At 40.3% G+C, this 14,321-nt stretch overlaps 1 protein-coding gene across 1 annotated transcript; it reads left to right on the top strand.

The window, feature by feature from the left end:
• Positions 1 to 1,323: 1,323 nt before the first annotated feature.
• On the top strand, positions 1,324 to 14,297 carry LOC130076150 (chromodomain-helicase-DNA-binding protein 8-like; the record flags this gene model as incomplete). The annotated part of the gene is made up of 23 exons (XM_056241124.1): positions 1,324 to 1,424; positions 2,090 to 2,263; positions 2,585 to 3,597; positions 3,702 to 4,007; positions 4,098 to 4,214; positions 4,925 to 5,400; positions 5,499 to 5,613; positions 5,794 to 5,997; positions 6,180 to 6,248; positions 6,349 to 6,404; positions 6,486 to 6,603; positions 6,739 to 6,822; positions 7,093 to 7,230; positions 7,402 to 7,523; positions 9,962 to 10,205; positions 10,525 to 10,701; positions 11,645 to 11,788; positions 11,902 to 12,000; positions 12,088 to 12,247; positions 13,007 to 13,217; positions 13,328 to 13,523; positions 13,641 to 13,811; positions 14,007 to 14,297. Coding segments are annotated over exons 3-23 (4,416 nt in total), but the record flags the coding sequence as incomplete, so codon positions are not given.
• Between the last annotated feature and the right edge of the window lie 24 nt (positions 14,298 to 14,321).

Consider the following 14,321-nt stretch of genomic DNA (forward strand, 5'->3'; position numbering starts at 1 on the left):
AAATACACATATTTTGTGTGAAATGTAATATGTCCTCAACCTGTGTTCCTTCTCTAAGTGAGGTATTTTAACTGTAACAACAGCTGTTTGTAAATATAGCTCTCAGCATCAGAGCTGGCATGGTTTACCAGATAGCAGCATAGGCATAATGGATAACGGATACGAACTACAGTGGCACTGGTCGAGCAAGGCAGATGGAGTTTTTGGCAAGCAGAAGTGCAAGTGTACACTGGACTCCTATGGACTATGCAGGGTGGGCTGTCACAATCAATAAGTTACGCTGCATTGGTTTAAAGACACACTTATTCACATACAGAATAAGGAAAGAAAGAGAGCATGCAAATGATAAGGAGAGGGAGAAAAGTAAACTGAAAGAAAGGAATGAATCACTGATGTTAATTCAATAGTAATTTATTTTTCTAACCTGTCTGTGAGCATTTATTTTTGTATGAAAGGCCACACCATGACAAGAAATTATGGTAAAAAGATGTTAAAAATGTATGTGGATGTAAGTTATTTATGATTAATTTGTCTTAGCACATGTTTACACCTATTTATTTTTCATATAAATTTTAGTTCTAATCACTAGAATTAATCATTTTAATATTATTGAAAGTGTTTTTACATCATCCATAAAGCCTGCTGTTTGAGATTTATATAGATGTAAGTTATTTATCAACACGTGTAATTTAGTGCAGTGTAAAATTAATAAATGCATTATATATGTATTTTTATATATTTTTTTTGTTTTAATCAAAATAATGAATAATGCAAATAATATTGAAAGTGTTTTAACATCATCTTGAGTGTCTTGTGGTGGCATTTTAATTATAGGCTATCTTTATTTATAATATGTTTTCATGTTAAAATCGATAGATATCTCTGATAAAACAGCCCTAAACCCATCAACTAAATTTTTACATATTTTTGTATCCATCTAAGACAAATTAATGATATGCTATACTATAGCATCACAAGCTTGGGACATTTGGATAGATGTGGAAAAATACGATTTCTTAACGTAAAATTGTTTCCCCCCCCCCCCCCCCCCCCTAAATAATAGTCATTAAGAATTTTACATTTTAAATTTTTAAATTCTAACAAGCGAGCATCTCAAACCCGGTGATAACAAGTAGGCCGCATTTAGTGCAGCCTCAACCAAACTACCCGTACGACCGATACCCATTAATGTCTCCCGCCCTGTAATTCCGCACACTGGAATGACAGACATTTTGTTCCACCAATGGAATGTTTACCTTTTGACAGCCCTTCTGATGATGGGCCAATCAGCGAATAGCAGATGAGATGGGGGGCTGCGCGTTCAACCTAGCGCTGGCAAGAAGTTAGTTCCTGCTCTACGCTGGCCGTTTCCTGTAATCGTACAGTGTTGTGAGACGGAGAAAGCCATGTGTGTCGATGCAAAGGTAAATTTAGCACCCCGAAATTATTGCGGGGAAAGTTGGGGCAGTGGATGGCAGCGTTATTAGGGCATATTTTAGTTGAAAATACGCCCTAGCCAAGTCGAAACAGCTTTGCGGCCTTGTCCATGTCTGTTCGTAGTCAGGCTATGGTTTTTGTAGCACGTTGCCTTTGGTTTGGTCCGGTTTGTTGATGAGAGAGATTGAGAGTCCGAACGAGAGACTGTGAGATGTATTATGAATGATGGAGGGTCACTGATACAGCTTACATTTGCCGTCAGAGAAAAACCAAATGATCGAGCACATATTTAGCATTTATAGCAATAGGAATCGCCATTGTGAACATTGATGGGGTTTGTCGAGTGTCTGGTTTAGGTCTGTTGTTCCACATTGATGGCAAGTCAAGAAAGACCGTATTAATTTATTTGATCTAAACATCAAGTATATGATTTGCGATTGACTTTAAAGAACATGATATTAGAGACAATACTCATTTGCACTCTTTGACTTTTAAAAACAACGGTATGATACTTGTTAAGTGACATACAGATCAGTCAGACATGATAGCATGTGAAGTGATGGCACTGATATTCCATAAGATGCAGCAACTATTTAGTGTAAATGGTTTAATTAATGTGTTTTCCTATCCTATGTTTTCTTGTTTTCTCAAGAGCATCAATACACACATTTATTGATGGATCTCTTAGTGTTCACTCCAACCAAAGAAGCAAAAAGTAATTCAAGAGAGTAGGAGAGGATAGAGGGGAGGAAGAGAGAGAGAGTGAAGGAGGGTAAACCGGTGGACTCTCTTTTCCTGTTCCTCACTCCCTGATCATTAATTTCAGGTAAGTTTACCTGTCATACTGCAGAATTCAGTATATTGAAATTTACATATAAGGTATGATGGCTGTTTGCATTACTGATAAATTTGACAAGCTAGAAGTGTTATGATATATACATGTGAATATATATATATATATATATATATATATATATATATATATATATATATATATATATACAATTTAATTTATTATATTCTTTTGATAATTAAGGCCAATTATTACATTCGATGCTTGCTGCATAAATGTAATCCAGTAACTGGCCTTATGTAAATAATTAAAAAATAAACTTGATGAAGATTTATCTCTTCCTTTCTTCAACAGCATACCTACAGAATCTCTTCGGACTTGTTGGATGTTTTTGTACGGACACTGGATATCACACATTCTTTGCTTTTTTTCACAAACTATTTAACAATATGGCAGACCCTATTATGGACCTCTTTGATGACACACCACTGTTCAATTTGGATTCCCTGCCTGAGGATGCGTTCTCCCAGGGCTCCTCAGACCCAGTTGAGGAGGCGCTAAAGTTGGCACTGGGCCAAGTGGACCCACCTATGGACCCCACACCGGATCTTGGTGTCCCTGTGCTCAGTGATGTTGTCACAGTTCCTACACCTGTCGCAACTCCTGTTTCCGTCCCTCTGCAGACCCTTCCAACACAGCAGCCCACCCAGATGTCGCATGAAGTCTCTCTTAACCCGGCTCAGATTTCAGTTCAGCCCTCTCTCTCGGTGGCCAGTAACAGCAGTGGTGCGGCAACGGTCCTGCTGAGCTCCCCCCTTGGAGTACCTGTGTCAGGGGCTCAAGTCGCTACCCAGCAGCTGCACACTCAGCAAATCGCTGCGGTTACGCAACAGGCGGCAGGGCAGTCTGCTCCAAAAATTGTAATTCTGAAAGGCCCTCAGGGTCAGACTCAAGTGCTGCAGGGTGTCACAGGAGCCACAGGCTCTCCAGGTAAATTCACTCTCTCTCGAGTTCTGACAGGGACCCCTCTTAGGCCAGGGATGACAGTTGTTTCTGGGGGGACAGTATTAAATGCCACATCTCCTGGTCAGGGGCAGGTCAAAGTGGGCACTGGAGTGCAAAGACTTGTTCAGACTTCAAATGGCCCGATGAAGCAGGTGTTACTGACCTCAATGCCCCAGACCCAATCGCAGGTGCAGTCACCATCACAGTCAGCACAGATTCAGGCGCAGGTGCAGCCTCAGACACAGATGGCATTACAAACCCCAGTACAAACACAGACCCAAGCGTCAACCGTTACATCCCCTGGAACGACAGCAGCGGCCGTCCGACCTCAAGGTGTCACCCTTTCAGCAGTGCCACAGCAGGTCAGTCTCTGCCAGGGTTATTATTAAATAGTATATCAATGATACTGTAATAACACTGGTCTTTGCACTCTTTATAGCTTTTCCTCTTGTTTTTTTGCTTTCAGAATCCTAATAGCTATTTCTCTATTCAGGGTGAAGCAAAGAGGATCACTCTGGTGCTACAGCAGCCCTCGCAAGGTGGAGCTGGCCAGACTGGGATGGTGACATTAGGGGGAACCTCAGCTGCAGGGGTGGGTCAGCAGGGCCAGCAGCACAGGCTGGTGTTGGGTTCTCTGCCAGGGAAGTTGGTCCTGCAGGGAGGCCAGCTGGCAGCTCTCGCCCAAGCTAAGGCGGGTCAAACGGGTGCACAGCCGAAAGTCCTCACTATTCAGCTGCAAGTTCAACAGCAGCCCAACCAACAGGGAGCCAAGGTGAGTAAAAGGACAAGTTATGTGTGTTGGAAGATGTAATTTCCCTTGTAACTTGGTGGTGATGGGAAGTTTGTTTTGTATTTGCAACAGTTTCAATTGGTTTCTGGGGCAGCTAATATTGGTGGCAGCCCTCAGGTGGTGCAGATTTCTCAAGGCCAAGGAGGACAAAGACTAGCAGTACCTCTTAAACTACTGCTGCAGCCACAGGTAGGACATTTCCTCACGTCTGTTTTATGCCACTGTGATGTTCTTTCATGCTATTATTTGTGTACCACTTGGAATCTGAAGAATATGAAGTATTATTTTAAAGTTATTCAAAAATGTTTGATATTTTGTATACAGTTTTTTTAAATCAATGTTTGGGGTTCCATTTTCTCATAATGATTCTGATTCCTTAATGGCTCAACGTTGTTTTTAGTACCCTGAAGTAAAAAGGTTTGGTTAAAGAAAATGCAATTGCCAAATGAATTTATTTCTTGCGAAAGGGACATTTACACAGACTTTTAAAAGAAACTTTTTAAGAATGATTTTTAATAATTAAAGCCAGTTGTTTGATTGCATTGTTGCTGCATAAATGTAATAACTGGCATTATGTAAATACTTAAAATCTACGTAAAAAAAATACTAAAACAAAAAGGTGCTGTAACATTTAAATATTATTTTTTTTACAGTACTACTGACAAAATGCATAATGTGTATTTTGTTGTCATATGAACAATCAGCCAGTAATTAGACAGATTTAAGTATTGTTCTTAGTTGTAACTGTATGTAACTCAGTCATTGTCCTATTAGAGTAATTTCTTTATTTTATTTATGGAACCCATTCTGAATAAGAAATGATACTCTGTTTCATACAATTTTGTTGAGATGCTAGCAAAATACAGTGCTTGAAATAAAAGATCACCTTTTCCCTGCAGTCAAACACTGTTTCCAGTGCTGGTGGAGCTGTTTCTGTGGTTAAAGTTATCAATACCTCAGCTGGCGGCTCTGCGTCCTGCACCACCACTACAGCTGCGTCTTCCGGTGTGCGTTTGGTGAAGGCCCAGGAGCCCGTGCGGAAAGTAGAAACCCTGTGCAAGCAGGAGAAAGCAAATCGCATTGTTGCTGAGGCCATCGCACGAGCCAAAGCCAGAGGCGAAAGGAACATCCCCCGTGTGCTCAACCAGGACGAACTGCCTGCCGGACAGACCTCAGCAGACCTAGAGGGCGTTGCAGGGGCTGCTGGAGCAAAAAAGAAAGGTGGTGGTGGTAGTAGTGGAGGGAGCAAGAAGAAAAGCCCAAGTGTGGGAGGAGGGAAAGTGGTGGTGGGAGGAGACAAGAAATCCAAGGCGAAGACTCCAGGAGTGGTTGCTGGAGGTGGAGGCAGTAAAAGTAAATCCAAGACTAAGCTCAAGTAAGTTGAGATTTTTTTTATCCTCCCTAGAAGAGTTTGACTCATTGATGTATTTGCCTCTGCCTGTTTTGTTCTTACACTTTATTCCCTCTCTAAAGCACCATTACGCTAGTGGGTGGTAAGAAAAGGAAAAGAAATCCATCCTCTGACCACTCAGATGTAGATCTAAGCCCACCTGTTTCGCCTCGCACACTGGAGGAAGAAATGTCACAGGTATTACTTACACATTTACCTATTACTGTCATATAGGAGCCATATTAAGCCACTGAAGTGTTGTACATGTGGGCAGGTGTTAGAAGTGCAGTATGTGACATTGAATTTTGAATATAGAGCATCAAATCAATGCCATAAACAGAATTTGTTGACTCTACTGTGATTCTGTTCTCCCAACAGAAGCGGCGTTCTAACCGTCAGGTGAAGCGGAAGAAGTACACAGAGGATTTGGACATTAAAATCACAGATGATGAAGACGAAATGGATGCAGACGTTGATGTGACCACAACTCCTGTGTCTGCTCCAGGGCATGTCCAGTCCATGGGAGTGGAACTACAGCAGGAGCTGGATGGAGACGGTCTTCCAAGCATGCAGTTTTTTGTGGTGCGTCAGCACACAGCCATCTTTTTCCTTTTCATAACTGGTTTTGTCAGAATTTTTCAGCTGTTTACAGTTTGGCACATTGCCACCAGTCATAATAAAAGAATGCTTATATGTATGTATCTTTGGTAGGACTATTCTCTTTATCTTCATTTGTGTGGGCATGTTTCTGATTTGTGTTTCAGGAGAATCCAAGTGAGGAGGATGCTGCTATTGTGGATAAAATATTGTCTATGCGACTGGCCAAAAAGGAGGTAAGTGTCTGTTTCTCACTGCCATTCACAAAAATCTTGTGAAATCTTGTTCTAGTATATTCTGACTAAACCTTCATGGTATTTTCTTGTCCTGATGCAGGTGTCTCCAGGGCAGTATACTAATGTGGAGGAATTTTTTGTCAAATATAAAAACTAGTAAGTCATCAACTGTTTTCTCAACCCTTATTTGTGGAAATGTCATTTTTATCCCTTGAAAATATTGTAATGTTTTTCTAGCTCATACATGCACTGTGAATGGGCCAGTCTTGAGCAGCTGGAGAGAGACAAGAGGATCCATCAAAAGATGAAACGATTCAAGACAAAACATGCACAAATGAGGAACCTATTCCAAGAGGTGAGGCCCTATAAAGTTGAAATTGGGCAAATATTCCTATGTTTGGTTGGTAGTATAAGTCATATGGCTTTAGAAAATCTCACTAATTTTGAGGATAATTTACAAGTGTATCTGGAACTCTTTCCTGTGTTTTAGGAGGAGGAACCTTTCAATCCAGACTATGTAGAGGTTGATCGAATTTTGGATGAGTCACATAGTGTTGATAAAGACAATGGGGAGGTAAGGATTTATCGACCACAGACCCAATTTTCAAATGTCAGATGAGAAACTTGCTTATTCAAACCGATAATGCATGAGTGTGTGAGTCTGTTTGACTCATTCATTAAAGTCATTTATTCTTGAATCAGACTACACTGGTCTACTGTGCATAGCCAGCAAAGACCGTGTGATTTTAGTGTGTTTTGTTTGTTTCTTTGTCTTTCGTATCTAATCATATATAATTCAAACTGCACAAATATGACTGCCAAAAACACTGTTTTCCTTTTGCAGCCGGTTGTGTACTACCTGGTGAAGTGGTGCTCTCTGCCCTATGAAGATGCTACTTGGGAGCTAAAGGAGGATGTTGATGAGGGCAAAGTGGAAGAATTCAGGAAGATTGAAAGTCGCCAGCCCAGACTCAAGAGAACTGTGAGAGACAGTCTTGAAACTCAATCATTGCATACTGTTTTATCTACCTCTTCCTCTTTCTTCTCAGTGCCTGGTCACCAGAGCGTTTTCACCCTGTCTGTATTCTTTAGTTTTCATTAAGAAACAGATGAGACAGTGGTGAATTATTAACAAGACTTCCTCTTCCATCAGCCTCGACCTGCTGCAAGTGCCTGGAAGAAGCTTGATGAGTGCAGAGAGTATAAGAATGGAAACCAGCTCAGAGAGTACCAGCTGGAGGGAGTTAACTGGCTGCTCTTTAACTGGTACAACAGGTAAATACCCTGCTGATACACTAAGAAGAGATACAATTTAGATTATCAACAAAAAAGGGTGTTTTAAAGACATCCACACCTTTAAAAAAAGTTTTAACCTTCCATGCATTTTGAAGAACCTTCCACACTGGTGAATGTTTAAAGATCCCTTCAATTTTTAGTTTTGTTCCTTTTAGCTCTGATAAATCTTTAGGCTTATGTAATCCTAGTTGACAAAATAAACACGCATACGGCTTCTTAAATTTGCAAGCTTTCTCTTCCAGAAAAATGAACAAAAAATATTGATTCATTCCCTAGTCAGGGGAACATTTTCATTTGTTCATTTAGCTGACGCTTTTATCCAAAGCGACTTACAATTGCTATATTTCAGAGGTTGCACGCCTCTGGAGCAATTAGAGGTTAAGTGTCTTGCTCAGGGACACAATGGTGTCTCACAGTGGATTCGAACCCGGGTCTCTCACACCAAGGGCATGTGTCTTATCCACTGCACCATCACCACCCCCTAATACATAAAAATGCTTTCTAGAATGAGATTTTCCCCTCCCACTCAATTATAAATACCACCTGCTACTGATCAAATGATACAGCAGTGAGCAGACAGTAGCTCTGAGATACAAAACCAAAGTAAATAATTTGACAGCATACTATTTGGACACATCAACAGCCTCCTGATGAGGATCGTGGGCGTCCTTATCAGAACATTCACCCTGGGATCCTTGTTTGAATTATGGCCTTACTTAGGGGTGTGCGATATCACGGTTTTTGATCGTGGACGATTAAAATGTCTCCACGATCTGCTTTTGAAGAAATATCGTAGTATCGTGCATTTTATCAGTTGCAGTTCTGGGGCCTAGCTCCATCTCAACATACAACAAATGTTAACGCAGAGGAACGGGACACTGCAGTTCACAGAAGTTCATTATTTGCATGTGCTTTAAAGCCTTGCTGGTTAAACATGTAATTCACGTGCTGATGCGCTGTTCTGACGTGTGCTTTCTGAGCGCATACACCGGAAGCACACGGGCACTAAAAGCCTGTCTAACAGCGTCTGTTTACTGGACTACGTTATTAGTTATCTTTCGAGTCTTATTGCGCTAATATTGTCAAATACACACAAGGTTTACATTAATAAAGTTGGTTATGTCTAAAGTGAAAGCAAACAGAAAAAAAATGAGAGAAAATCGGCTTGTCAAATGCGTGTATATTAGACGCGTCGCGTGCAGCTCTTAAAGCGACAGTAGCCAGTTAGTAAACAAGCTGCCTCTTGTCCTTAAAGAGATAGTTCACCCAAAAATAAAAATTCTGTCATTATTTACTCACTCTAATGTTGTTCCAAACCTGTATTAATTTCTTTCTTCTGTTGAAAATAAAAGTTATTTGGAAGAATGTGGCTAACCAAACAGTTGCTGGTCCCCAGACTTCCATAGTAGGAAAACATACTATGGAAGTCACTGGAGTACAGCAACTGTTTGGTTAGCCCAATTCTTCCAAATAACTTTTATTTTCAACAGAAGAAAGAAACTTATTCGGGTTTAAAACAACTTGAGAGAGTAAATGATGACAATTAAAATGTTTGGGAGAACTATCCCTTTAATGTTAATAAAACAACAAAACACAAAGAGGAAATCACTCACTGCTCTTGACTGAGAACTTTAGTAGTAGCTTTAATAATAATCAATGTATAATTCATACAGTGAAGTCTATGTTGTGTTTTATTTTCGTATTTGTTCATTTAGCCTAATTACTTTTTTCAATGCTACTGTTAAATACCCCTACTGTAGCTGAAAAAATAAAGCACTGTTTATTTCATTTGTATATTAAGTTGTGTATGCTTAATGTGTATCTTTGTTCCTAATTCTTAATAACAAAGAAAATAATGATAAAGATTTTTATCTTCGCTACTTTGGCCTAAATGTCTGCCATTCTTTTTTTCTTTTGTTACCTATAAGGCTTTTTTTTAAATAGGGACATTAGTTTGGCTGTAATACTCAGTCACTTGCAAAATAGTAAAACCAACATGAAAAAGAATCGTGATAAAATCGTTAATCGTGATTTTCCTGAAAAAAATCGTGATATGATATTTTTTCCATATCGCCCACCCCTAGCCTTACTCAAATGATAAATGCAGGCTCATTTCTTCTTTATTACCATCTGATTCTGGCAGGACTGCAGGCATAGGTGTAGATAGTGCTGAGAAATGCACCACATTTGTTTATTAAGTATCTTAATTGAATTTGTCCATAGTACAATCTATTGTTGTCACCCAAATTGTATTCATCAAACAATTTCATGGTCAAAAATAGTTATTTCAGTGCTGAGATTGAATGGTTTGTCAAAACGGTAGACTAGAACTGTTTTTATTTATTTTATAAAAAATTTTGGGAGAAAATGTTTGTTCAATTCTCTCACCCTCTTTTCTGTATTCATTTCCCACACAGGCAAAACTGCATTCTGGCAGATGAGATGGGTCTGGGGAAGACTATTCAGTCCATAGCCCTGTTATCAGAGGAGTATGCTACAGGGGTCCAGGGGCCATTTCTTATCATTGCCCCTCTTTCCACTATCACAAACTGGGAAAGAGAGTTTTCCACTTGGACTGACATGAATGCTATAGTTTACCACGGCAGTCTGGCCAGTAGACAGATGATCCAGCAGTATGAAATGTACTGCAAAGATGACAAGGTTGTTATAGATGCATTCTGTGTTTCTTTCTCATCAGTTTCATCATTACTAAGCAGGAGTGTTGTTAATTTTAACTAGTAGTACTAGAAGTACTAAAATGGCTAAAACCGAAATAAAAATGAAAAAAGCACACAATAATATAAAACTAACTGAAATCTACAAATAAATACTATAGTAATAAATAAATGATACTAAAATAAAACTGCTGAGCAGAAAGTTAAATTTGTTGGATGTTGAAAGGTTGTTTATACTAGTAGGATATTTTGATAGCCCCATTCTAACTTCCTCTCTCCCTCGTGCTCTTTTCTGTCTTCTCTAGGGACACTTTATACCAGGGGCCTATAGGTTTGATGCTCTGATCACAACCTTTGAGATGATTTTATCAGACTGCCCAGAGCTGAGAGAAATTTCTTGGCGCTGCGTAATTATTGATGAAGCTCATCGTTTGAAGAACAGAAACTGCAAACTTCTCGACAGCCTCAAGATGCTTGACCTTGTAAGAGTTTTAACACCTTTCATTTTTTGCCCTCCTTAAAAGAAACGAAAATATTTGTTAGTTACAAAAAAAGGGGGTTAAGCGACGCGTGATTAATTAACAGCTCTCTCTTTCATAGGCGTCATTTACGGGGGGGACGGGTGGGACATGTCCCCACCACTTTTTGCCAGGGTCGATATTGTCCCCACCACTTTTGAAACATCTCGCGTCACGGATGTACCAATACAAATAAAAAATCTCTAGTTAACTAGCAGCATTCGTTTAATTCATTTGTTAAATAAGAGGCGATCTAGCGCTGAAATGTGTTGTCTTCACTCGGACGCGCGCTTCAATCCGTTGCAGAGATTCTATTCGTTCCAGAGAAATCACAATTCAAAATGCACACAAACGTGTCCCTGCTTCTGAGGGTTCTAATCCGCACTCGTATAGTTTTTTTTCCCCCTCATCAAAACCGATAATGTTTATCAGTGATAAAGTAGCCTATATCAAGATTCTTGATATACAATTATCGGTTTTGATGTGGGGAAAAAAACTATACGAGTGCGGATTAGAACCCTCAACCTCCGACACGCTTGGCAAAAATTCTGCCACTGGACCATTACAGTACATACGCATCGCAGGCGGATCTATATATATATATTCACGTAAAAATTCACGATACTAACAACATTATATTAGATCTTAATATAATATTAAATTTAAACCCAAAGTACCATCACATTTTTGGTCGGACATCATCACATCTTTGTATACATTTTTATTTATTTAAATCAGTAAGCTACAGGACATCGGCGTCTTTCAAACCATGACCTGCGCGAAAGAGAAAAAAGAATGAACGCGTCATTGTACCCAGCACTTTTGAAAATGCCCTTCCGAATGCGTCTCTGTCCCCCCCACATTTCAAACCAAACTGACGCCCATGCTCTCTTTATTCCCTTTTCAGGAGCATAAAGTGTTGCTGACAGGCACTCCACTTCAAAACACAGTAGAGGAGCTGTTCAGTCTGTTGCACTTTCTGGAACCAGCCCAGTTTCCCTCTGAGATAGAGTTTTTGCGCGAGTTTGGAGATCTTAAAACTGAGGAGCAGGTAGAGAAACGCTGTGATTTCTATTTATTTATAAAAGAAAATTGGCAGGTAACATTTCCTCTTTTGAAACTGTTAGCAGTTCTCAACATTCTATCACCGTCTGTGATTATCAGGTCCAGAAACTGCAGTCAATTCTGAAGCCCATGATGCTGCGTAGACTGAAAGAAGACGTAGAAAAGAACCTCGCCCCAAAACAAGAAACCATTATTGAGGTATGATTGAGCAACTGTACTGTTTCAATTTGTTTAATTCTCTCTGCATTTGTAAGTTCTGAATGCATCAATTTCTCTGGTCCCCAGGTGGAGTTGACTGATGTACAGAAGAAGTATTACCGAGCTATTTTAGAGCGTAACTTCAGCTTCCTTAGCATGGGAGCCACACACAACAGCAATGTACCGAATCTCCTCAATACAATGATGGAACTTCGAAAGTGCTGCAACCACCCGTACCTCATTACAGGTACAGAATTTATGGCTGTCCCTTGGAGTAGGTTTGCTGCAGTAGTCTGTGTTACCGGCGTTACACGGTGTTCGGCCGTACATCGATTACATTACTTGGCCTCCGCGGCACAGCCCCTCGCTTTGCTTTTTTTTATAGAAATAAAAACCATTTAGTTCAGTTGGACAATGGACGCTACAATTATAAATTGAAAGGGTCTGCTCTGCTCCATACAGAATGGGCTGCAGAGTCGCAGCAGGAGAGATTTCACTTATTGCATGTCGAGGTGAGAGATGACTGACAGACGATGGTAGCAGAGGATTTGGTGCGCAACAGATCCTCATTCGTCATTGACAAATATAATGTAAAATGTGCGGTCAGTGCCGCTACTCACTATACACAGAGTACATGTTATTGCGAATACGAAAGTAAAAAGCGATCGTGCATTCAAAAGCCATTTCAATACCCTGCATATTGATAGCGGCTCCCTGATGCCCGCAAATTATAAGCTTAAATACAAAGAGTATGTGTGATTGCACATTCAAAAACGACCTCACAGTAACATCCCTACCTTTTAGTTCGTAACAAACTTTAGTTTGTTTATCTTGGTTTACATGTTGTTGAGCACAACAGGTTTTAGTTCACCTATGTGACAACTTTGGTCTTGTAGTACATGAAAAAAACCCTCATGCTTATTGGTTGAACATACTGACTTTTTTTATTTTTATGGCTCATCTTTTTTGTTGTCCGCTTACCGCTTTTTGTCTCCCCTCCCTGCAGGTGCTGAGGAGAAGATAGTGGCTGAGCTGAGGGCGGTATATGATCCTATGGCTTCAGACTTTCATCTCCAGGCTCTGGTGCGCTCTGCAGGGAAACTGGTCTTGCTGGATAAGCTACTTCCTCGCCTCAAAGCTGGCGGGCACAAAGTACTCATCTTTTCCCAGATGGTGCGGTGCCTCGACATCCTTGAGGACTACCTCATACACAAAAGGTACAGCTTTAGAAATGTAAAATGTGTGATTTGAGAAGCAACTGTAGCCAGTTTTCATTCTACCTGGTTTGTAAGATGGGTCTAAAATTAGATGTGTTCTTTCTGATCAGATACCTGTATGAGCGCATTGACGGGCGGGTCAGAGGAAACCTGCGACAGGCAGCCATCGATCGGTTCAGTAAACCTGATTCAGACCGGTTTGTCTTCCTACTTTGTACCCGGGCTGGAGGTTTGGGCATTAATTTGACTGCTGCTGACACCTGTGTCATTTTCGACTCTGACTGGAACCCACAGAATGATCTTCAAGTGAGGATCTCATACCATGTTTTTCTTCATAGTGATTTCAATGCATTAAAGAAGATTTCTGTTCTTGTTTTCTGTCCCAGGTGTTCAGTTTCATAATTTTTCTTCACTTCCATACAGGCTCAAGCACGTTGTCACCGCATTGGTCAGTCTAAAGCGGTAAAGGTGTATCGTCTCATTACCAGAAACTCCTATGAGAGGGAGATGTTGGACAAAGCCAGTCTTAAATTGGGGCTTGATCGAGCCGTTCTGCAAAGCATGAGCGGAAACAAAGACAACAGTGTTAACGGGGTAAGAATGAAAGAAATCTGTGTTTTATATTGCTGTATTAGAGGATGGTTTACCCAAAAAAGAAAATTGTTGTTCAAAATGTATGTTTGGGCGAGTTATTGCTTTAAATTGTTGACTAAAACATGCAAGTTCAAGGCAGAAAAAGTTAATTTGTGGTGGATCATTATTCAATGCTGTGCGATAAACTTTCCTCAGATCCAGCAGTTCTCCAAGAAGGAGATAGAAGATTTGCTTCGTAAAGGTGCTTATGCAGCCATAATGGATGAGAATGACGAGGGCAGTCGTTTCTGTGAGGAGGACATCGATCAGATACTTCAGAGAAGAGCAACTACCATCACTATAGAAAGTGAAGGCAAAGGATCCACCTTCTCCAAGGCCAGCTTTGTGGCGTCTGAGAACCGCACAGATATTGCTCTGGATGATCCCGAGTTCTGGCAGAAGTGGGCCAAGAAAGCAGACATTGACATGGACACTTTCAACAGGAAGGTACAGTGTAATTTTTTTCAAAAT

Source organism: Rhinichthys klamathensis, unplaced genomic scaffold (genome assembly GCF_029890125.1).
Source record: "Rhinichthys klamathensis goyatoka isolate OS25496 unplaced genomic scaffold, OSU_Roscu_1.1 h1tg000631l_1, whole genome shotgun sequence".
NCBI classification, from domain to species: Eukaryota; Metazoa; Chordata; class Actinopteri; order Cypriniformes; family Leuciscidae; genus Rhinichthys; species Rhinichthys klamathensis.